General features: G+C 43.2%; 1 protein-coding gene across 3 annotated transcripts in view; it reads left to right on the top strand.

The window, feature by feature from the left end:
• Positions 1–25,208, top strand: part of TLN2 (talin 2) — a 452,015-nt gene that overhangs the window by 301,878 nt on the left and 124,929 nt on the right. For all 3 annotated transcript variants that reach the window (XM_057722678.1, XM_057722677.1, XM_057722679.1), the window contains 11 exons: positions 1,733–1,888; positions 6,362–6,463; positions 7,221–7,297; positions 10,184–10,364; positions 11,287–11,400; positions 13,638–13,746; positions 14,514–14,722; positions 15,271–15,369; positions 18,962–19,129; positions 20,362–20,656; positions 23,337–23,503. In XM_057722678.1, the coding sequence (XP_057578661.1) occupies positions 1,733–1,888; positions 6,362–6,463; positions 7,221–7,297; positions 10,184–10,364; positions 11,287–11,400; positions 13,638–13,746; positions 14,514–14,722; positions 15,271–15,369; positions 18,962–19,129; positions 20,362–20,656; positions 23,337–23,503 (1,677 nt within the window). The remainder of the gene's footprint in view (positions 1–1,732; positions 1,889–6,361; positions 6,464–7,220; positions 7,298–10,183; positions 10,365–11,286; positions 11,401–13,637; positions 13,747–14,513; positions 14,723–15,270; positions 15,370–18,961; positions 19,130–20,361; positions 20,657–23,336; positions 23,504–25,208) is intronic.

Below are 25,208 nucleotides of genomic sequence, written 5' to 3' on the forward strand. Positions count from 1 at the left end.
GCTGGGGAGTCCAGCAGGCCCCAAGCCGGGGAGTTCAGCAGGCCTCCTGGCCTCCTGGGTGGGAGAAACCCAATCACTGTTTCCCCGATCTCCCCAGCCCCTAGCAGTCCCTCTAGGCAGGAACCTCTCCCCTCCCCCAGCCACCCCCCCGGGGTGCCGGTTTGGTCAGGCTTCCCCTTCCCTGCCCCCTGACTTCTCCCAGGTCCTACCTGGTTGCTGCGGTGTTCCTGCGGTCTTCTTGGGCCTCAGGTCCCCCACTGGCCTCCAGTAACTGTTCTATTTGTGGAGAGAGGTGACCTCCGAGTCTTCCCATGCCGCCATCTTGACTCTGCCCTCTATAATATGATTTTTAATAGTGTAGTCTATTATTTGGATGCACCATAACTTATCACATCTCTTATTGTTGAACTTTGTTGGTTATTTCTAGTTGTTTGCTGTGATGAACGCTAGTTGATCCTTCTTGCAGCATAATCTTTACGCACATTTATAACTTCTTTTTTAGTAAGTTTCTGAAAGGAAGTTGGGTTAAAAGTAGAAACATTTTTAAAGCTTTGAATCACTATTAACAAATTTTCTCCCATTAAGGCTTTGCTATTTTATATACCCATCAATAGTGGTCCCCCTTCATACCTTCTTTAATTGAGTATTAATTTTTAATGACTATTATATATACATGAAAATTTATATAATTGCTTCTTATTTAGTTACTTTATTATTTAAACATTTTCTGTTCATGTTCTTTGCCACTTATATTTAATGATTTATGATAACCTTTCATATATAAAGTGTATGAAATCCTTTATCATACTGTTTGTTGTGAATATTTATTCCCCAGTCGTTTGCCTTTTCATTTTCTTCATAGTAGGGTCTCTTTCTTTTTCTTCCAGTTCTCTCTCTCTTTTTAAAAATATGTATCAAAGTCCATATATTTTGTAGTTAAAGCTATTAATCTTTTCCTTTATGTTTTTGTTTTTTGGTTTTTGGGTTTTGGGCTTTTTTTGGCATTTGTGCTAAAAAGTCATTTACCTCTCGAGGAATCACAAAAATATCCAAAACTGTGTGTTCTTCCTAAATTATTTCTTTTTTCAATAACTTATGGCATGAGTGTGAGGTAGGGATTCATTATTTTAATAGGCATGATGACTATTTCTTTAAAAACTTATTAAAACTAATTATAAATATTTTTGAGTCAGTAGATACACACAAAAAAATACCAAAACAACCCAAATGAAAATATATTTCAGGGATTATAAAGAAAGGACTGTGTTTAATAATGAGAAGATGCTACTCTGGCAGTCGTAGTTAATTCTAAATAGCTAAAGGGCTATACTTAAATTCCATATTAACCCTTTTTTATTACTCACGGAGGTGGCTACTGGGAGTGATACTATTTGGAGTTCACTTTAACTTCTTTTTCTCTGGGTATCTTTTTTCTGTCATAATCTCTGTTTTTGGAGCAACATGCCCTCCTGAACAGTACCTCTCTCCAGGAAGTGTGCCTTGGTGGATCTTTCCAGTCTTCTGATGGCTCTGTTTTAGCGCCATCATTCTTTTAATTTATGAATCATTTATCTAGTCTCAAAACTCTGATTTTCTAGTAGTCCTGCCTGTTTTGAAACACAGTGTTGTAGGTTGACCGCAGGTAGAATATCACAAAATCACTGATTACTTGGAAAAATCAGATGTATTGAGAGGAGGAGCACTGACTGACTCTTGGTACCTCCTGTTTCAGGAAAAGATGAAAGGCAAAAACAAGCTGGTGCCTCGCCTGCTGGGGATCACCAAGGACTCCGTGATGCGTGTGGATGAAAAGACCAAGGAAGTGCTGCAGGAGTGGCCACTCACCACAGTCAAGCGCTGGGCAGCCTCACCCAAGAGCTTCACCCTGGTAGGGACTGGCTGAAGGCAGTGAGTGGGCCAGCATGGCCTTGGGTGATATCATGGGAGCAGGGGAAACAATACAAGCCCATTGGGTTTTCCCGGCCTTGGAGAGAGACAGATGCCAGGGGTGGGGGGGCATCCATGAGGGTGGGGGTGGACACCGGCCCAGAAGTGGGAGATGTCTAAGAGCTGGGTCTCCTTGGCCACCTCTTCCTCTCTGGTGCTCTAAGTCTGTCTGAGTTCCTTAATTAGAAAGAACCAGCCAAGTATGATTCTCCGTCTTCTGTGGTCCTGATGCCATCCCTAATATACCCTAATAGGCAACTTTATAACACTCTGAGGTCCATACAAAGGCTTCCGTCTCATCTCTCCTTGTTTTAGAAGTTCCTAAGAATTGTGACAACTTGCCAAGCTGTGTTTTTTCAGCTTGCCTACGAAGAGAACATGCTGTATAGTGGAAATAGCATCAACTGTGGGGTAGCATTTGAAATCAGCTTCCATTTCCAGCTCTGTGCCCTTGCTCCCGTTACTCCTCCTCTCTGAGCCTTAATGCCCTCAGCTGTGAAATGGGGGTAGTAATACCTGTTTCAGAGTTGTCCAAATCAAATGAGATGATGATATTAAAATGCTCTAAGTGAAATACATGGAAAGTAGGGAGAATATGTGTTTGTTCCAGACCTTTAAACCTCTGAATTCTTCCTCCCAACCTCAGTATCTGTGCTTAACAGAGTATACTGTGTGACCTTAACTGTAGCCAGCCACACTGGTGGGTGAGAATTGATAGGGCAATTATTTTGTAGCATATATCGAGCCATAAGAGAAATCGGAAAGTGTTGAAATTTGTTAATTTCTCTAGAAGCCCTGAATTGTACTATTCTCCAGCTCTCGTGAACACTTGAAATATCTGCATCTAGGCAAGATCTTATAATAAGGCATCAGAAAAAAAAAAAAAAGTGTAAGGAAGTGGCCTTGGTGGGAGTACTAGTTATCTAATTTGCTCACTGATGGATAGACTCTTGCCAGCTGGGAGGAATCCTCAGAAAACATACCTTGTTTCCTCCTGTAGTCAGTAACAGCTGTACTGGCACGGCCCTTAAAAAGTAGGTGTTCATGCTTAGCGAGCTACATTCTCATCTTCCATTGCAGGTAGTTGTGGATAATTTCTAAAACAGAAAAATTAAGAAATCAATAGAAACATGTTATTTAGAAATACTAGAAGAAATTGCTAAAAGGATTGAAAGTAGTTGCCTTTCGGTGGGGGATGGAAAGTGAAGGTGGGAATGGGTAGGGCAGGAGCAGTTATGTTTTGTTAAATATGTTTTGATACTATTGATATTTTTAAGCTAGGTCCAAGTACTGCTTTTTTAGAAACAAAAAGTTATTAAAAACTGTTATGAATTACAATAACTACCTCAAGAAAAAGAGAGAACGCATATCAATGTTTTTTTACTAAAGTTGGATTAAAGCTTATAACATGTAGTGTTTCTTTCCTTCCTACCCTAGCTTTAATTTAATTTCCAAGTGTTTGGAGATTTTCCTGTTGTCTTTCTATTATTGATTTTTAGTTTGATTCTATTATGGTCAGTGGGGTTATGGGTCAATAGAACTGTGATTCTGTTCATAGAACCTACTCAGTGTGACTTCAGTTTTTAGAATTTTAAGGTTTGTTTTATATCACAGGATATGATCATTCTTGGAGAATGTTCCATGAGACCTTGAAAAGAACGTGCATTCTGCTGTTGGGTGAAGTGTCCTGTACATGCTAGTGAGATCCTGCTAGCTGATGGTGGTGTTTCAGTCTTGCATAGCCTTGTTAATTTTCTCTCTAGTAATTCTAACACTTCCTGAGAGTGAAGTTCCCAACAGCAATTGGTTATTTTTTCCGGTTTCTTCTCTCATCTCTCAGTTTTTGTTTCATGTATTTTGAAGCTCTCCTCTTTGGTACCTCTACATTTAATTGCTCTATGTTCTTAATGGAGAAGTTGTTCTCTCATATGTTCTTTTGTTCCTAGTGAAGTTTTTGCTTTGCAGTTTGCTTTATCTTACATTGATGTAGCCACTCATGCTTTTTTAAAATTAGTGATTGCATGTTATATCTTATTCTGTCTTTTTACTTTAAACTTAGTTATATTGTTATGTTTTAGCTATAGTTCACGTAGAGAGCCTGGAGTTGGTTTGTGCTTTTTATTATAATTGATGCATTTAGGCTATTTATTTTTGTAAGCTAATTATTATTATGTTAGGGCTTATGTCTACCATTTTTTAATTTTTCTGTTTGTTTTCCTCTGTTTTTCCTGCCTTCCTATGGGTTACTTGGGCATTATTTTAGAGTCCCATTTTTATTTATTTATAATATTTTTGAGCCTGTTTCTTTGACTAGTGCTTTTAGTGATTATTCTAGATATTATTATATACATATGAAATTAAATTATCACCTACTGGAGTCAGTGTTTCACCACTTCAAATAAAGTATGGAAACTTTACTTCCATTTAGGTCTGTTTACATTCCACACTTTTTTGGAGTATAATTGTTTAAATATTTCTTCTATATACATTGACCACTACATTAGATAGTATTACAACTTTTGCATCAACCATAAAATGAGATTGAAGAAAATTCATGAGGTGAAGGATATACATTTACTTCTATTTATATCCATCTCATTGTTTTTTCTCTTCCTAAAGTTCCCAGTTTTGTTTTTATCTTTATGTTTGGAGAGCTTTCTTTAGCCATTCTTTAAAGGTAGGTCTACTAGCAACAAATTCTTAGTTTTCCTTCATCTGAGAATGTTCTTATTTCCCCTGCATTGTGAAGGTTAATTTTTGCAGATTCAGGATTTGAGATCCACAGTTTTTTGTTGTTGTTGTTGTTGTTTTAAGCACTTGAAAAATACCATTCCACTTCTTTTAGGTCATTGTGGTTTCAGAATAGAAATTTTCTGTCATCAGGATGGTGTTCATTTATAAGTAATATGTTGCTTTTCCATGGATGTTTTTAAGATTTTTTTTCTCTGGTTTTCAAAAGTTCTTGGTGTGGATATCTCAGGTTTATTCTATTTAAGGGTTTGCTTAGCTTCTTGAATTTGTAGGTTTATGTTGTTTACTAATTTGGAGAAGTTTTCAGCCATTATTTCTTTTATTACTTTCTTTTTTTTTTTTATGTTCCTCATTCCTCATTCTACTCTCCTTCCATGTTTCTGACTATATGGATGTTAGGTCTTTTTTTTCAATTGTCCCACAGGTCCCTGAAGCTCTGTTTTGTTTTGTATGTTTTCTGTTGTTTCACTTGACTAAATTTTATTGATCTGTTTTCAAGTTGACTGATTCTTTTCTTTGTCATTTCCATACTACTATTTAATCTGTCCTGTGAGATTTTTACTTTGGTTATGGTATTTTTTAGTTCTAAAATTTCAACTTGGTTCTTTTTTATGACTTAAATTTCTTTCTTGAATCTATTGTTTTCATTTGTTTTAGGAGAATTTGTAATTGATTGTTGAAACTTTATGATTCAAAATTTAAAAATCCTTATCAGATAATTCCAACATCTGATTCAGTATTGGCATCAGTTGATTATCTTTTTTTACACTGTAGTTATTCTAGTTCTTGACATGAATAGTGATTTTTAATTATATGCTAGATGATTTGTTTATTATATTAGGAGACTCTTGATCTTGTGCACATTTTCTATTTTAGCACACGGTCACCTTGTTTAGATTTAGTGTACCATGTTCTGGCATACTTTTGTGGACTTGAGTTGCAGTGGAAATTTATTTTCTGAGCCCTTGCAGTGCTTTTCTGGACTGCCTTATTTTTCTGACATTGCTGGGGTTCCTGCTCAAAGGCTCTTGGTGCTGTCGTGAAGGAAGAAGGTACTTCCTTGGGCTGCCTGCTATTGCTGGGTGACCTTTGTTAGGGAGGCAGAAGCTACTGAGCCACTGGTGGAAGGGAGGGAAGCACAGGGTTTCACTGTGGCCACTGCTGCAAAGGGATCAGACCACCTGCCTGCCTGGGCTGTGGAGCAGGGCCCGGGGGAGCTAGGCTTTCACTGCTTTGCAGATGCCCATGAGCCACAATCTAGGTGGTGGAGCCGCTTGAGGCTCCCAACTAGGTCTCTGTTGGGCTTGCCTTCTCCTCATCCCTTGACCAGAGAGAACAGACCTCCAGAAACTTCCTGTTGGAGGTTCCAAGTCTCAGGCCTCTCCAGCACCCAGCCTGGGGGGTATGGGATCTAAAATAAACCTCAAGAACTCACCAGATTGTGGTTGCTCCGGTCCTGAGGTCCCAGCCAGTCCATCTTTCCAGCTTTCAGAGTCCTTTTATCGTTGTTGGATAAATTTTAGGGTATTCAGCTGTATTGAAAGGGGAGGAGCAAGAAAAACGTGAGTCTATGTCAGAGCTTGTTCCAGAACTGGACCTCCTCACCTTTAAACTGCTGATGTGGCTGTATTTCTTCTAATGTGGGGTTTTTTTCCCCCACCAGGATTTTGGGGAGTACCAGGAAAGTTACTATTCAGTACAAACCACTGAGGGAGAACAAATATCCCAGCTGATTGCAGGCTACATTGACATCATCCTCAAAAAGGTATTTCATATTGATGCAAATTGGACACCAATTCTTTGTTAAAAGACTCAGTTCAGGTGATGTAGCTACCTGAAAAAAAAACAAAAAACCTCATGTAAAGTGCTTTATTCACTGATTGAATATTTAACATTAAGATTTCTTGAATGTGCAATCTTTGACCTCATATCCCCGGAGAATTTCTGACTTTGCTGCAGCTCATGTTTGTGTCATTGACTGCCAGGTAATGAGCAGTAGTGCATCATTTAGCTAACGAATGAGCGTGGCTAACCCCTCAGCATCCTCCTCTCTAGGTAGTTATGCTTTGCGGCCTCTAGAGAAACTGGGTTGAGGGTCTGAAGATTTTCTTTTTCTTTCTTTTCTGTATGTCTGTCTGTCTCTCTTTTTTTTAACCATTTTAACGGGGAGCTATATGCCATAGTGATATACAGACAAAACTTTCCTAAGGCTTTCAAATACAACCCACTGAAATAGCCAGGTTCTTTTAGAATATTAATATCTATGTCTTGCTTTTAACTATATAAAATTGTCTGTGCAATAACATATGCAGAAGACATTATGTATCTATATTAAGTAAGTGGTATATTTCTTTTTCATTATTACTATTGTTTTTGTCCACCCATCACTTATTAGTTATCCAAAGCAAGGAATTTGGGGTAAACCTTAACATATCTGTTTGTGTGGCTCATTTTAAAAGGCCTCTTAAAAGGATTTTGTGTCAAGACCTGCTGACTTTCATTTTTGTCTTGTTTTACCCCAGAAACAAAGTAAAGATAGATTTGGACTAGAGGGCGATGAGGAGTCAACTATGTTAGAAGAGTCTGTTTCCCCCAAAAAGTAAGTATCGTTAAGAGCCCTGGAGAACTGCCTTCTCCCTGGATGGACAGGTTTCCTCGTGCCACTCTGGGGCTGTTGCCCTGAAGTCCCTCACAGAGGGGAGGTGATAGTGAATGAGATAGATGAGTCTTCTCGAAGTGTGCCCCCCAGATATTTCTCATCAGTGTTGAGGGTATCTTGTTGGGGTGGGGGCAGCTGGGGATTTCAAGGGAGACACTGAACCAGATGTAGTGCTTAATTCCATCTTTTTAAAAAATTAATTAATTAATTTTATTTATTTATTGGCTGCGTTGGGTCTTCATTGCTGCACATGGGCTTTCTCTAGTTGCTACGAGGAGGGGCTACTCTTTGTTGTGGTGCATGGGCTCCTCATTGCAGTGGCTTCTCTTGTAGCAGAGCACGGGCTCTAGGCACATGGGTTTCAATAGTTGCGGCACATGGGCTCAGTAGTTGTGGCTCATAGGCTTAGTTGCTCAGTGGCATGTGGGATCTTCTCGGAGCAGGGCTCAAACCCATGTCCCCTGCATTGGCAGGCAGATTCTTAACCACTGTGCCACCAGGGAACCCCCTAATTAATTCTGTCTTTAGACACAGTGAGCCTTCATGAGTCCTATTCCAAATTTCTGATTTAAATCTCATAAACTACATCATTAGCATCAGAGTCTGGAGACTGAGCTTAATTCTGTACCTTTTGGGCTAGGGGCCTAGCCAGTAGAGGAGTTTTTGTTTATGGGATGCTCATTACCTGCCATGCTTGATACACATGTGGTGAGGCAGCAGAGGGAAGTGAAAAGATCATGGACCCTGGAGCCAAAGTTATTGGTTCAAATCTGGGATCTGTTTTTTAATGTGTGGCCTTGGTGACATTATGAATTTCCTCTGTCTCCTTCATCTCATCTATAAAGTGAGAACAGTGATTGATAGTACTACCTCATAAGTTTGATTTTGATGATTGAGTTACTGATAAAGCACATAAAACTAATAAAGCAATAAAACAATCTCTGGTACATAATAAATGTTTGCTATTATCATCATTTTAAATTCAGAATAATTTCAATTTAGCTCCATTTTATAAATGAGGAAACTGAAATTTATTAAAATTAAGTAACATCTAATAAAGGAGACTTGTTGAGAAACCTATTCAGCTGCTCCCTTGATGTTAATAGAGCATTGTAGTAGTAACTTTTCTTGTCTGTGCTTTATTGTGTGTGTCCGTCTTGCTGTCTCACTTGATCTCAACAACATCACCCTGTGGAAGAGGTAGGCCAGGTTTTATCAACCCCAGTTCGTGAATGAGGAAACTGAAGCTCCTGGAGGTTAGTTGAGATGCACACATGTGGCAGAGCCAGGACTCAGATTCAGGTCTTGTGACGTCTCCTATAGTGCACTGCCAGAGCGTTCTAGCATATTCCAGCATATTAAACTTGCCTGGTCATAGTAATTGTTTCTCTAATGTTGCTACTCTGTACACTTTCTCACAGTTTGCATCATAATCACCTAGAAGGTGCTTTTCCATTTGTCGCCTATTAGTATACACGTTGAAACCGCATTTGATGTGACGTATTTCAAGTACTACTTGATACCCTCTGGCAAAAGACCTTAAGTTCTTGGAATTATTAATGACCACTAGGTGGACATTAGTAACCTAGTACTTCCTAATAGGGTGAGCTGTTCACTTTGCAGGACTCTGCTGTGCTTGAACTTCTCCTAGGAGCTACTCAGTAAGTGTCTGAGCCCCGAGTTGCTGGGACTCTCCCCTGCCCGGGGCCGCTGTAACCCCTTCCCACTGCAGAGAGCATCACAGTCCAGGGAGGTCCTCATCCCTAGACCCTCCACTTGTCCCTGTGTTAGACGTTGGTTGAGATCTCGGAATGCAGCTGAGCTCCTAGAGGAGCCATAGATCCACCCGCCCTAGTGCCAACCCTTCTGCAGATGTTAATGTTGTCCCTTGGATGCCTGTTGCTTGGTGTTCTAGCTTGGTGTTCTAGCTTGGCTCACAAGCTTTGCCCTGGGCAACAGGAAGTGGCTTGCAGTGGTTCCAGAACCCTGGGACAGAGGCTCCTGTGCCTTAATGCAGCCACTCACCAACCGTGCCCCACACCCTCACCCCCCCCACACACAGACTCCCCCAAACTCCCTGTGGGTTTGTCCTCTGGGCTGTGAAGCAACTGTGCCACCCTTCGATTCTTACCTTCATACGCTCACAGTCCTTTGCACTCACCTCTCATTCCAAGAAAATATCAAGAAGTAAAAACTTGAAAATATTTTTATTAGATGCCCTAGGCATCTTCCCAGACTTAAGATGAAATCATCTGGAAGAGATGCCAACGTCTGCCAGTTATCAGGTCTCCGAAGGTGTTAAAACATCCTCTGTGGTCAGTGGCTTTCGACTTGAGGAAGGGGAGCTAAGCTGTGGGAGATTTTAGGTCCCCTACAGGTCCACCATCTTGCAAGCTAAGGATAAATGATCTCTTTCCCTGGGGCTTAGGATAGAACCTGGCACGCAGTAGATATGTATTGAATGAATGCCATTTCAGGTAGAATTTACCAAATAACAGATCAGTGTATCCAAAACATTCACTTATGCCTGCAGCATCATCGTTTTCGGTCTTTTTTAAGAACAACTAATAGCATAATGCCGTGAACCTATTAACTAGATAAACTGGGAGTAGTTACTTATATTACTGATTATAAAAGGATTCATTCATCTCAGGGTTCTGCTGAAGCATTTTCATGTTGCTTCTTCCTTTACGCTTCTGTCTGTATTTGCCTCTTGCGAACGGGTTGTCATAGTATGAAGCAGCGCACACTGGTGACACCTTTGTATCTTGTCACACTCCGCGTGAGCGGCCACCTCACAGTGACGGGAGTGTCTGTCCTCCGCAGGTCCACCATCTTGCAGCAGCAGTTCAATCGCACCGGGAAGGTGGAGCACGGTTCGGTGGCACTGCCGGCCGTGATGCGCTCCGGCTCCAGCGGGCCCGAGACCTTCAACGTTGGCAGCATGCCCTCCCCACAGCAGCAAGTCATGATTGGGCAGATGCACCGAGGCCACATGCCCCCACTGGTGAGGCTGCCCAGGGATGTGCCCCGCCCGTCACTGTGCTGCCTCTGGTGTGCAGGGAGTGACACCAGCCTGGTGACAGGTTGTGTGTGTCATCCCTGCTCTCCCTACTTCCTGTCTGAGCTCTGGCTCTTCAGCTGTGCGGTCCCAATGCCTCATTCCCAGTGTGTTTTCTTTTAAATGGGCGGCTCTGGCCATGCCCTGTCTAGGACCACAGGTGTCTTCTAGGGCTGAACGAGAACCAGTGGCATCTCCGTGTGGTTTGTGAGAGAGGGTTAGGACCCTGCGCCCCTGTCTGCTCATCATCCAGATACCGCTCAGAGAAGCTGAGAAGTACACCAAGTCTATTCTGACCCACACATTTCCCCCTGAGCAGATCGTCGGTTCCTTCCGCTGTGCTGGTCTGTGTGATTCAGGGCCTCTCAGGCCTGCTCTGGAGTCCCATGCTTTGGGGCAAGAGCTTTTTGAAAGCGGAAGAGCCTGAAAGCCCAGAACTGATTTGACTCTGGAGAAGTGTGTTGACTGTAGACTTGGGTGGAATCTTTACTTATTTACCAAGAAGAGTTCTGGTATAACACCCACGTGATCCCTGTGCAGGAGCCCTTCTGTCCTGAGTACTCAAGGATTGGGTCGCCTGAGCTCCCCTGCAGGGACTCTTTCTGAGCTTTCTTGTCGGCTAAGTACGCTCTCCACATTCTGCTGATTATAAACACCCTATTGGAGACACCCGTATTTGGTTTTCTATGAATGCATTACAACACCTATTTGTGGCCCCTGGTTGAAATAGGAGCTGGTTCAGGCAGTTTGTTGAGATGTACCCTGGGCCGCTTTCTCATGATCTCGGGTCCAGTCTCCTTGCTCACATAGACGCTGTGTTGCCAGTGCAGGAGTGTGGCGTGACCCCTTGTGCTACCTGCCTTTGCAGACCTCGGCCCAGCAGGCCCTCATGGGCACGATCAACACGAGCATGCACGCTGTCCAGCAGGCCCAGGACGACCTCAGCGAGCTCGACTCCCTGCCGCCTCTCGGCCAGGACATGGTAAGTGTCATTCAGCGTTTTTATGCAGTGTCTCCGCCCTGGCAGAAAACAGGGTTCTGCGCTCTGGCTGGATTCAGCGTGGTCAATCTCTGTCTCCAGCTAGGTAAGTTGGAAGACCATATTTTCTCAAGAGATGGAGTGTCCATCTCTGGGCTGCACCCACAGGAGGAGAGAACCATAGGGTGCTACGGGCTGTTGGCAGTACCCTATGAGAGCTAAGAACCTGGACTTGAGTCACATCCTCTGGACCAAAGTTCCAGCTCCACTGCTCAGTCGGTCTGTCAATCTGGGCAACTTACTCTCTCTCAGCCCCCACTCTGTCATTCCTGAGCGGGGCTGTTGTGAAGACTTGATAATCCAATCATGTACAGAGTTCTTAGCCCCACACCTAACACACAGTGAGCGCCCAGTGAGCGTTAGCTGGGTCTGTTGTCAGTACCAATGGTTTGCACACTTGAGTGAGCGTCAGAGTCACCCAGGGGGCTTGCTAAAACAGATTGCTGGGCCCTTTCCCCATTTTTTCTGACTCTGGAGGTCTGGGGTGTGGCCTGAGAATTTGCATTCCCAGCAAGTTGTCAGGTGGCTGCAGCTGCTTGCTGGGAACCATGTTTTAGAACCCTTGGGTTACTACTATTGAACTTTTCAGTGAGGCAGGGCCATTAGCTGTCTTCCTGTAGCCGCTGCTGCATGAAATCATCTAGCCCCTTGCTGCTTACATTGTGATCTGCAGGCCAGAAGCATTGGCAGCACCTAGGATCTTGTGACGGGTGTGGAATCTTAGGCCTTACCCCAAACTTCTGAATCAGGATCTGCATTTTAGTAAAGTTCCCAACTGTTTTGTGTGCCCATTTGCAAACCACTGGCTATCACTGTCCTTCTCCGCCCTGCTTTGCACATTAGAATCACCTGAGGAGCTTTAAGGACAAAGCCTAGGGCCCAGGTCAGCAACAAATCAGCGTTGCTGGGGGTGGGGCCTGGGTATCAGTGGTTTTTCATCGCTCTCTTGTGATTCTGATATGCAGTCAGCGTTGAAAACCACTACTGTCGTGCTGCCTGGCCATAATAGGGCCAGAACCAAGACACAGTTTGTAGCCTCATCTTGTCCAGCCAGGATAACTGCCTCCAAGTTCTCCCTGCTCGGTGTGTTTTTCATTTGTGTACTTGTATACCTACAGGGTGCAGCACCCTCAGTGCTGCTTCTCCCAAGTACCTAAAATCATTAAACATTTTGCTTTGGGGAACTTGAGAGTAAAAATACATATGGCAGACTCCCATATCCAGCACAGTTGTGAGAGAAAGTTTTAAAATATCTGGATTTAATATTGTTGCTTCACCAATTTTCAAAGAATTAGTATACAAAGCATTTTAGTGCTAGACATACTCTGGACCAAGATTAATATTTTGGGGATGTTTCGGGAAGCAGATCAGCACCTTATATTACCATAGGCTCATCATTACCAGTGTAAATGACCAGGTATTGGCTAAGACCAGAAATGGCCCAAAACAGAATTTGCTATTTATAGGGTCAAATGAACATAAAGTATAAGAACTAAAAAGGTTTTAAAAGACCATTGAGTTTCTATAATACAAGAAATGTAAGGCACGGGAACTGGATGAAATGTGCTCCAAGTCATGTCATTTGTTAGTGGTAGAGCTGGATCCAAAGCAGGGGTCTTGACGACCACCTCCCAAATCCTACACGACATTCATGTTGTAAACAAAAGACAACTGCTACGCTGATAGATGACTCATGAGCGAAAACACCCTAATTCTAACTCCATTCTCTAAAAAAAAATGATGAAAATTAGCAACTGTTGTTGGTGCCAGTGTGCAGTATTATTATGAGATACAAATTATTCTCATTTTAATTTTTTTTTCATTTTCACCAAGAACTTTATTGAACAATGTATTCACCCTTTTGTTCCACTTCCTCCTGCCATTTTATTCTCATTTTTTAAATTGAATTTACCTACATAAAGCCGCAGAGAATTTTTCTCTCCAAGATCTTAAAACATAACCCGAGTAAGAAGCATTGAGAATTTACATGCTATTCAGCGTGAATGAATGAGCAGGAGGCCTGTTAAGGATGTCATGCAAGAGGACTTAAGGACCTCATTGGTGCCGGCCCGGTGAGGAGAGTGTGGCCAAAGTGCTAGCCTCGTTACATGGCATGACTTCTCTGGTTTCCTGGGTAATCCTGTGCAGCGATTGTGTCATGCAGTTGTCTGGTTTTGCAGGCGTCTAGGGTATGGGTTCAGAATAAAGTCGACGAATCCAAGCACGAAATCCACTCTCAAGTCGATGCCATCACAGCTGGAACAGCTTCAGTTGTTAACCTCACAGCCGGTAAGTCCCCAAGGGATTTGTGGTGTATTGTGGTTTTGTTAAAAAAAAAAAAAAGTTCTTATTCTTTGATTGAAACAACAGATTTTCCTATTCTGAGAGGAGAGTCAATTTTTAGGCCCTCACAATGCTTCAGGCATTTTCTTCCACTGACCCGGGAGAAATGTGGGGAATGTCTCATGCCTTTTTGTACATATCACGCATCATCAGTAAAAAGCATTTATTCAGCTCTTGTCACTATTCCTCAAGCTGCTGGACATACTTCAAAGTCTATGGAAGCCCATGTCTCCCTTCTGAGAGCTTACAGTCTCAAAATGGTTTTGGATGACTAGCCATCACGGGTGCCTCCTTCTGTCTTGTCCAGCTGTGGTCCCCTCTGTATAGCATGACTCTGGGCCTTGTGTTGTCAAGAGATGACCAGGGAAGACCTTGGCTTCACCGAGCACTGTTTCAGTGTTTCAGGGACAGAGTTGACCTCTCCAAGCTGCTGACCTTGAAGCCACCTTCTGGAAAGGGCTGTGAGATGCTGAGACTTCCTTGGGAATTTTAAAGGGGCTCCTACTCAGTATCTCAACGTATGAGGCTGCAGGGTGAAAGGACCCTGTGAAGAGCAGCACCTTGGAGATGGGGAGACGTCTGACTCCTGCAGGATGGGGGTGGCATTGGAGGAGGGTGTCTGCTGCCAGCGTCACCACCTGTCTCCTGTCAACCTGGGCGCTCCTCAACCTTCACCGCTCTCCTTTGATGGTGTTGCTCTTTCTCTGCTCCAGGAGACCCTGCAGACACCGACTACACCGCTGTGGGCTGTGCCATCACCACCATTTCTTCCAACCTGACGGAGATGTCCAAGGGCGTGAAGCTGCTGGCAGCCCTCATGGACGACGAGGTGGGCAGTGGGGAGGACCTGCTCAGAGCCGCAAGGACCCTCGCCGGGGCTGTGTCAGATCTGCTGAAAGCTGTGCAGCCGACTTCTGGAGAGGTGAGCTTTGGGGCGAGCAGTCACTCGGGTTCTCATGAGGCAGCTGCAGCCTTTGGGTCCCTTGGGGCTCTTGCTCCCAAGCGGTCCCCTCCATCCTGATGTCTCATGCTACCGCACTCTGGGGTTTGGAGTTGGTGAACTGGGTGCAGAAGCTATGTTCAACCTTTGAGACTGGTTGAGTTCTTTGTAGGAAGCCTCCCTCCCCTGCCCAAGGGTACTTGATTAGATGTAACCTCAGAAACGAACGCACATGACAGATATACATTTAAAGGGGATACAAGTCTGTGCCCTAATTTCCTACCAGCTGAATGATGCTCATTAATTGAACATTTCAAATCTATCCAGCCATTGCTGGTTTGGGAGCCATCGGGCATTTCCTTGCACAGATTCCACCAGGACGTGTACGTCTCCTGCCTGGCAGATACAAGAGTCTCACTGAGGTGCCGGAGGAGGCCATCCTGTAGGATTCCTCTTCGTGCACGGCCCTGTCTCATGGCACTGGAGGCAACACCTTCTCTTTCCCACTAAGATGTGCTCTGTGTTCGTAGCCTCGACAGACAGTTCTGACCGCGGCTGGAAGCATTGGACAGGCCAGCGGGGATCTTCTGCGGCAGATCGGAGAGAATGAGACTGATGAGCGATTCCAGGTAAGATGTTTGCAGCCCATAATCTTGGGGCCTATGTGATGGTCTTACACCCAAGCGGGGAGAAGGTAATGAAAACCTGAGTCTTCCTTGAGCTGACAAGAAAAAAAGATGAAGGTGGATTATCTCGGAGTGTGGTCTTTATATGTTAATTAAAGAAAAAAATGTTTTAATTGAAACACTCATTTCACTTACACCATGCACCACCACTCTGAAACACTTCCTTAGCTGTTCTCACCGGTCAGCATGCTGCACTTTGCACAAACATGGCTATGGAGAGAATAATGTGACGACCACCCTTATATCGACCACCCAGCCTTTACAGTTATCAACTCATGGCCAGGCTTGTTGTATCTATTCGGAACAGTTTTTAACTGCCTCATTCTTGCGTACACATGTAAGAGTGAAAACACGTGCACCCCCTTACGCTCTGCTCACACATCGCACAGGCTTTCCTTTGTGTTCAGAGCTGGGTCTCTTGTCTGTGTCATATCCAAAACCGCCATGTGGCAGAGAAGTCTTTTCTGTCACCCTTTTTTTTCCCAATGCCAAGGACTTGTCCTCTGGGGAACAGCTGTAGCCACTGTTTGCAGCTGGCTAGATGCACTGCCAGTTCAGACAAGGTCTCAGTTTGACTGCCTCCATTCCCAGCCCCCACAGATGGGGTGTGGCGGCCTCCTGCTGGTGGTCTTCAGGCTCAGGTGAACTCCTCTTCTCATGTACTTGTGGGCAGATGCTTTTCTTTCCTCCTCCTTCTCCTCCTAAGTCTTAATTTTACAAGTAACGTACAAATACATGCTAATTAAACTGTTACCGTTCAAGCCCAGGTTCTCTGGAAGATGCCCTTTTCCAAATCCCATGTCGGGTTCAATGTTTGGGATTTCTGTAGAATTCAGAATAAAAAGATCATTCAACTTTCCAGTAGCATTCAAGTTGCTTCACTGGGGGCAATTTTACTTGCTATTTTGTCTCGAACTACTGAACTCCTTGCCTGGAGCCGTGTCAGTTACACTAAGACATGATCATGTGTGTTGTGCAACATGAAACATGCACCTTCTCCTCTACTCTCCGTATTCCTGGGGTGCTGGGCTATAGGACTCATTTCAAATCCTTCAATGCAATGAGACATTTAATGCATGAACATTCATGTGATTGTGGAGGCTGAGACCCCTAATGGGTGGTAGGGGTATTCCTGGAAGCCATTTCTGTGCTGGCACGGCCGGTAATAACTATGAACAGAGTTAATTAAATACATCCCACTACATCCAAGCTAATTATGTCCACATCCTGACTCCCCCTTGGGCAGATCCCCAAACTCTCCTTGTGTTGTCCTGTGCATTTTGTATTAAAGCAGGTAATTTTTTGTAGCTAGATACCTACTTAGCAATTGGGTAAATACGAGATTCGTCTGTTGGTTTACTAGGCTTAATTATCTTGAAGCAGTCAACCTATTTTCCAAAGCGTTTGCGAAGATTGAGAGGGAAGTCACAGCTCATCGTTAAGGCATCTCATATATCCTTGAGGTTTTTTTTTTTTAAGATTTCCCCCTTTTTTTTTTCTTTGACAGACCGTTTCTATCACATGTAAATGCAAACTCTGTCTCCTAATGTCTGCTTCTATTCAGACGTGCTAGGGAAGCAGGTTCAAGTTTAGGGTAGGGTCCCGTGGAGGCTTTCTGAACAGGAAGAGACCTGGCTTTAATGTTCCCCGTTTCTGTAAGGTCTCTAGGTAAACACCAGTGCAGTAAAGTGATCTTACAACCTCCTCCAGTTATGGGTAGCCCTTGGCTTACTGACATTAGATTTCTTACTCTCTATTTTTCCAAATCTTGAGATCCTATCTCGGAGTTTTTTCTTGTGTTTTCAATGTACTGCATGTTCCCAGAGTTAACAAAGATTTATTTTACATGAGCTACATAATAGTGGTCTTGTTGAAAAGTTTGACAAGGGCCTTGTCAGCTGCTATAGCCATAGTATCACGTTCTTTTTTCTAACTGTATTTTTTTTTTCTGGAACAAAATTAATAGGAGGACCAGGATTTCTTTAAATTGGTCTAACAAAGTCCTTTAGAACAATCAAGAGTTTGCATGAGCAAATCTTGGTCCCCGGGTGAAGAGATGGATTCCTATCAAGGGAAGGAATACTTTGACTCATTTTGCAAGACTCATTTTTAAAATCTTGATAATAATTTGTGACATTCAAATTTTGTTTTCACTGAGCATTGAGATAGATGTCCAAGAATTGTAACTTTGCAGGCCGTGTTGGGAGCAATTTCTAGAAGTTGTATGACAGATGAGTGCCACACAGATCCCATAGGCATCTTGAACTCTCAGCACCACAGGCTGTGGTTTTTCCTTTGACGTCCAGGAAACACCAGAGACCTAAAAAAGACTGGACCAAATCGTTCCTTTCAGACTGCTTCGTTGTTGTCCATTGTAAAATCTGCTTACTTGGTGGATTCACTGGGTTCTGATTTGCCTGGATAACATATAGTCTTTGCTCTATGTAAAACTGTATGGGCTGAACATTCTTTCCAGTATATCTTCTTATAAAATATCTTGTTGTAAACACTCTGTGGGTGCCCTTTACATTCAGAATCAAAAGTGCTTTTCATTATCTGATGAATTAATAAAGACTTCTGACCACATTTCCTCTGGGAGAAAGACTTGACATGTTGGTTCAAAATAAAAATGGCTTATATGTTTGGGAAGGCATTTCCAAACCAAATAAATGACCTTCAATATTAAAAGCCAAGAAGTGAATTAAACGTAGCAGTGGTCATTCTTCAGGTCACACAGATGGGTGACAGATCTGATGGGTAAGTCAAAGGATTCTCCATCCTGCAGGCAGAAAACCTTTATGTTGAGTTGAAGCATAAACTGATCTTTAAAGGCTCAGAGCTCTTTGCATCTTTGGTGAGGTCTTCTTGTAGCTGGTTTATATATGTAGGCTCCCTTTCCACTTTTCATAATAAATAATGTCCACCCAGAAGGCTACACGACACCAAGAATAACTTATGCTCAGAGCATTCACGGGCTCTTGAGCTGGAGGTGTTGTCCGTGCATGTTCAGCATTGCCCTCTGGAGGCCGAGATGTGGCTGAATTTCCGACAACGACTTGGATCCTTGTGCAAAGTAGAAATCCGAAAGATAAATTGTCAAGTTACAGTGGGGCATGATGACATGGAGACCAGGAATTTTATTCTTCTTGCTGCTCATGGTGTATATTTTCAGCTGATCCATCACATCTCAGGAGATGTTGTCAAGCTTCTAAGCATTATTTAAGTGCACGAATGTGAATCAGTCATTTGAATAAAAGCCCTTCCCTGAAATTAACCTATTTTTAGTTTGAAACCTATGCTACTTAATGTGTAGGAGACTCTGTTATTAGGATGTAAGCCTCCTTCCTTAATTAGCTCTCAGGCTAACTTGACATTTCAGAAGAATACGTGGAAAAAGTATTATTCTAAAGTACTGAAGGAAAAAGGTCAAATGGAATTTTAATATAATGTTTCAGCAGACACCATACTTTACTTTCAGGCTGTGAAGGGTGATTAGGAAAATATAAATGACTATTTTTTGTTTCCCTTTGCTTAGGATGTTTTAATGAGTTTGGCGAAAGCTGTTGCCAATGCTGCTGCCATGTTGGTACTCAAGGCAAAGAACGTTGCCCAAGTGGCTGAGGACACGGTCCTGCAGAACAGGGTGATTGCTGCCGCCACCCAGTGCGCCCTCTCCACCTCCCAGCTTGTGGCGTGTGCCAAGGTAAGCCAGCTGGCACCCCAGCCCTTTCAGCGGAGGGTTGCACGCTCTTACCTGCCTCCAGTCATTGGGAGGGAGCAGGGGCAGAACTCGTTAAAACTGTCTAAGACTTAGAGCTTGCTTCAGGCGTCTTTTAGGTGACACGACAGGACTTTAGCATAAGCTGTCCAATTCTGCTTTAATCGTTTTTTTCCTCATTCAAGTCCTCAGGCAGTGGTACTTTTCTGTGTCTAATTGCCATTTCTACATGCAAATTGGTGTGTCTCCCCTTTGGACTTCTCAGTACGTCTCATTTACCCGTGTGCACGAAGAGCCCTTGGATTGTGCAGCTACGGCATTATACATGGGTTCAGTAGCAATCTGCAGAGTTCATGGGAGCCCTTTCTGCGCTGCACAGTACCAGAAGGAGCATAATGGTGAAGTTCATGGTTGCCCGTTAGGATGTACACACTCTGTGTAATACATTACCTCATTAAGTACCATCATCCCCGGTTTACTGAAGAGGAAACTGAGGCCCTTATGTGTTACTGAGCAGATTACAGCCACAGAAATTGCAAGTGGCAGGGCTAGGGTTGCAACTCAGGCCGGTCTGACTTGAGATACCCTTTCCACTCAATCACATGTATTCTCGCTGAGATGATGTGTCACGAGATAGGAGGCGTCTGTTTCTCGAGCTGATGACGTAGCATGTCTGTACAGATCTGTAATCTGGTTCAGCCTGGCATTTCTAGTCGTATGGGAGGATTTGCAGTATCCATCGGAGGGGTCACGGATGGTCTCCCTCTTGCTTTCCTTGTTCACCGTCCTAGTATCACAGATTACCGATGCAACTCCCCTGCTCTTTCAAGTGCCATGAGCAGAGTTCCAGGAAATATAATCCTCTGGGGGATAAAATATAATTATTTTATATAGTCTTTATCTCAGCTCAGAAGACTCAATTCAGAGGTTCCTAAGAGGAGGAGATATAAATGGTAAATATCAGAAATTCCTCTCTATAGAAGTAGTCAGTAGTATCAATGGTTATAGAGCTCTAACGGAGGTGAAAGTTAACGGGCATCTAAAACCACAAAGTGAAATGGTGAAGTATGAGGAACCTGAGTGGTTTACTGTAATCCGTGGTCCTCTGAGTAAGGAACGGAGGCCCAGAGCATGGAAGGACAGGGTAGAAATGCTAGTGGGCGCTGGAGACCAGAGTTGTCCTGCAGTGCCCAAGACCCACTCCTGTCTTGCTTCAGGTCGTGAGCCCCACCATCAGCTCCCCTGTGTGCCAGGAGCAGCTGATCGAAGCAGGGAAGCTCGTGGACCGCTCAGTGGAGAACTGTGTCCGCGCCTGCCAGGCGGCTACCGACGACACCGAGCTGCTGAAGCAGGTCAGCGCTGCGGCCAGCGTGGTCAGCCAGGCCCTCCACGATCTCCTGCAGCACGTCCGACAATTCGCAAGCCGAGGCGAGCCCATTGGTCGCTACGACCAGGCCACCGACACCATCATGTGTGTCACCGAGAGCATCTTCAGCTCCATGGGCGATGCTGGTGAGGGCCTGAGCTGTGGGTGGGCCCGTTGGTTTGGGGTTCCCTTATGGTGATGATCGTGAGTGAGTCAGACAGTGGTTGCCTGCACGCCTGGCAAAAGGGCGAGTTCTCATCAGCCTCGGTCCGAGACTTCTTCCCTGAGGCTGGGAGAAAGATTTGAGACTCCTAACGTGCCCATCTCAGCAACACTGAAAGACTTAATGTTAACTAGGGTTTCTTTTTTTAAAATAATTTAGATGCACAGTAAATCCCTTTTGTTCAAAGAATGCCCATGTTGGACATGGTAAAGTTGGTGCAGCCGCAGGAGGAGGCAAGAATGAGGCTTGGAAGTTTACTGTACTCACAGGTCCCAGACAGGGGGTCACAGCCTGTCACACAGGGTCACAGGGGAAGCATCAGGTTCCTATCAGATGGCAGAGCACAGAATCGAGGAGAAAGCTTAGACCACCACCTTTATTGGGATTTCCATGGGAAAGGCATGATGGAGCAAGATGAACAGCTTAGGTTTGGCTAGTTTGAATAATTTCAGCTGGCTCTGCTTTTATAGGGGTGATCCCTAGTTTCCTGGTCCATGGCTCTAGGATGAAGGCAGAGGAACATTGCCTCCTGGGTGGTAGGAACCAGGTAGAGGCTGGCTCTGGATTGGTTAGTTTGCTACCATGCTCTTGGCTGGACATTTTTACTATCTCTAAGAATTGGCTAGCTCTGGGAGGGGCAGTCTCTTTCCAAACAGAAAGGTTTTTCTAAGTTGTGTAAATATCATGACATACAGGGGGGAAAAAAGAATTAAAAGGTTATATATAACCTTTTATATTTATATATATAAGCTTTTAATTCTATTAGTTAAAAATTGTCTCCCCTGACTCAGCCCAGTCCATCACTATCAAAATATCAAATATCATGATATACAGGGAAAGAAAACCCAATATATATATATGACCTTTTCAATTTTTTGGTTAAAAATTGTCTCCCATCTCTATCCCATCTAAATCTCTAGAACTGACCACTTATCAATTTCTGTTTTATCTGTTCAGAAATGTTCAGTCTTCCTACTGACATATGTGTATATGTGTGTATAACACCCTATTTCTTTTCATGTTAATGGAATTCTGTTACACATACTCTTTTGCAATCTTTTTTCACTGAACATATTAGAAGGTTTCTTTGTGTTGACTTATACATTAATCTTTTTAAGGCAGCATAGTATTCTATTCAATGAATGCATCACAATCTACTTTACCAGTTGTCTTTTAATGGACATTTAAGGGGTTTTCAAGTTTTTGTTTGTTTTACACAATTAATATTCCAGTAACCATTCTTGTAAAAATCTCTCTGTTTACTTTGGGGAGTATGTGTAGGATAAATTCCTATCAGTTGAATTTCTGGGCCAATAAGTGTGTACATTTTTTTATTTTAAACGTCTCCAGAAAGCTTCCACAGTTTGCAGCTCTATCAGGAGTTTGTAAGAGGTCTATTTTCCTACTTCTTCATCAGCACAGAGCAATACTTCATAACGAGTATTGTTTTTAAGAAAATTACCTTGTACTTTTCTCTATCCTTCTTAAGTGATTTAAGAGATGGCAGTGCTCCACACATTTAAATTTTCCTGGGTCTTTTGTTTTTGCTTTTTTAATAAAATTTTTATCATGGGATATTTTTATATCTACAGCAAAGTTTCCCTCCTTTTTAACACATCCTCTAGGCCACAGGACATTGGTCAGAACTGGGAGATGAGTATTGGTACGTTACTGTTAACTAAACTACAGACATCATTCAGATTTCACCAGTTTTTCACTAATGTGCCTTCCCTGTCCCGGGATCCAATCCAGGGTACCTTGAATTGAGCACATTTTGATTTTTGTGAAAGCTTTCTTCCCCCTCAATGTTAACAGCACTTTGGCATTCCTCACAAATGACCTTTGGGAAGGAAATTGCTCATATTTGAGTAGTTTTATTTTTAATGTTGTTGATGGTACCCCTCCCACTTCTAAAAGAAAGATTTCAATAAAATCACAGTTATGCATAACAATTGCTAATAACAAGATCAAAATCAATGCTGGAAAGGAAAGGGTGAGCAAAGAGAATATTGATAGGGAGCCGGGGCCAAGGCAGATCTCAGCGTTTGAGCATGAAACTGGGGTCTGTGCTTCTTAGGCGCGAGAGCCAAGTGACACAAATAGAGTGGGTTATGTGATACCACTGATCTGGTGTTAGGTAGCATGCAGATTGACTCAAAATTAAAAAATGATTTTTTCTGTGCAGATTACTCAAAGAGCTTATTATAATAGGGGGTTTTGCGTCAGTGGCCCTTGACATGAGGTAATTAATATTTTCTATACAAGTATTTGCTAAGCGTAAATGCACATAATAAATCCACGTAATCTTGTCCTCTGCCTTCTCTTTGTAAAGGATTCCTCTTAGGTTACTTATGTCATCTTTATCCCGCACATTTAAAGACTGAACTTGGATGTGTCTGGGGGTGGACAGGCCTGGCAGCCACAGGGAATATTTTTGGTTCTGGGTCTGACTTGGCTTCATTGCTTAGGAATGGAGCGTGGAGGCTCATTTCTCTTTGTCCCTTTTGCCAGAGGAACAGAGACGAGACTGTGCTGGCTCCTGAGGTTCCCCCTGAGCTTTAGGAAGCAGACAAACAGACTGCATCCTCTGTCCCACCCTCTAGGTGAAATGGTGCGCCAGGCCCGGGTCCTGGCCCAGGCCACCTCAGACCTCGTCAACGCCATGAGGTCAGATGCGGAAGCAGAAATCGACATGGAGAATTCCAAGAAGCTCCTGGCAGCAGCCAAACTCTTGGCTGACTCCACTGCTCGCATGGTGGAGGCTGCAAAGGTAGTACATTGGGTTTATTCAGTTGAAAAGTGAACATGATTAAAAGTTAGGATTTGGAAAGTACCTTCAAGATAGAGAATGGTCAGCCGAGTGTGCGTTTTTTTGTTTGTTTAAAATCTGTGTGGCTTTGTAATGTTTAAGCTTCAGATGGGAAAGGGGAAGGTCATGGAACACATGATTGAAAAGAAACTTTAGGGGAGTGGTGCTGACTCAGCCATCGACAACAGTCCCTGCTTATTTAGCAAGTACTCTTTTTCCATTGGGTCGTCACCATTGGCTTTATTGAAAATGGTGATTAATTTCAACTTGAGATTTTCAACGGTAAGTTCACTTCAACCTGTTTTCTTCCTGCAGCCTTAATATCACTTTGCCCTCCATTTGACTTCTCAGCTAAACTTCTTTCAAGATTCTGCATAGGTGACAAACTTATGGTTACCAAAGGGGAAGGTGGGGGGCAGATAAATTAGGAATTTGGAAGTGACACACACACACACACACACACACACACACACACACACACACTCTACTATATGTAAAATAGATAAACAACAAGGACCTACAGTAAAGCACAGGGAACTCTACTCAATATTTTGTAATAACCTACGAGGGTGAATCAAAAATTATCCACACTCCGGTTGTATTAAAACTTCTGTTGGCCGCACTGTCTTATGAGCACTTCCCATTCAAAGCTACTGTCTCCCCAGTCACTGCTGTGCAGATGTGAATATGTTACGTCAGTTCATTTGTAACTGTGAGGCAAGCAAAAATGGAGCCCCACTCGTGATTTGCACGAAAGAAGAGCAGCATGCAGGGATTCGTGTTTTGTGGTCTGAGGGTGTACCTGGTGCCGTTATTTATCAAAGACTTTGTGCGCCATATGGAGAAAGTGTTTTGTTGCAAAGAAGTGTGTATGAATGGATAGAGAAGTTCAAGGAAGGTGGCACAAGTGTTAGCCATCAAGAAGGAGCTGGATGCCCAACCACAGCTGATGACAACACTGAGTGTACACATGAAATGATTCTGTCAAATAGATGAGTGACAGTGGATTATGTGGCAAATCATTTGCAAATCAGCCATGGCTCTGCCTATGAAATAATCCATGACAGATTTAGGTTTTGAAAAGTGTGTGCTGAAGCCTAACCTTCGATTTAACGCAGAGGACTGCTATCCGAGGGCGCTGTGATCTTGCATGACAATGCACGTCCACACACTTCTGCCCACACTGTCAACACTCTGCAGAAACTTCGTTTTGAGGTCTTAAAGCATCCTCCCTATAGTGCTAATCTTGCTCCATCAGACTTTCACCTGTTTGGTCCCCTGAAAGCAGCCCTATAAAGACAAAGATTCACTTCCGATGAAGAAGTGAAGACCACGGTGCATTCATGGCTCACGGCTCAGCCTAAAACATTTTAAATGAGGGAATATGAAAGCTTGTTGACAGATGGGCAAAGTATATTGAAAAGCAAGGAGACTATGTCAAAAAATGATGTACTTGTCTCTTCTAAAAGTTAGTTAAATTCTACAGCTAGAGTGCGGATAATTTTTGACTCACTCTTGTATATGGGAAAAGGATCTGAAAAAGAATATATAGAGATATGAATATATAGAAGAATAAAGGCAGCAGATTCTCAAAACTCACCACTGGGGGGAAAAAAAGATTTTGCATAGGTGTTTCCTACTTCACTGTTATCCAGTACCCTGTAGC

Source organism: Hippopotamus amphibius, chromosome 2 (genome assembly GCF_030028045.1).
Source record: "Hippopotamus amphibius kiboko isolate mHipAmp2 chromosome 2, mHipAmp2.hap2, whole genome shotgun sequence".
Taxonomy (NCBI): Eukaryota; Metazoa; Chordata; class Mammalia; order Artiodactyla; family Hippopotamidae; genus Hippopotamus; species Hippopotamus amphibius.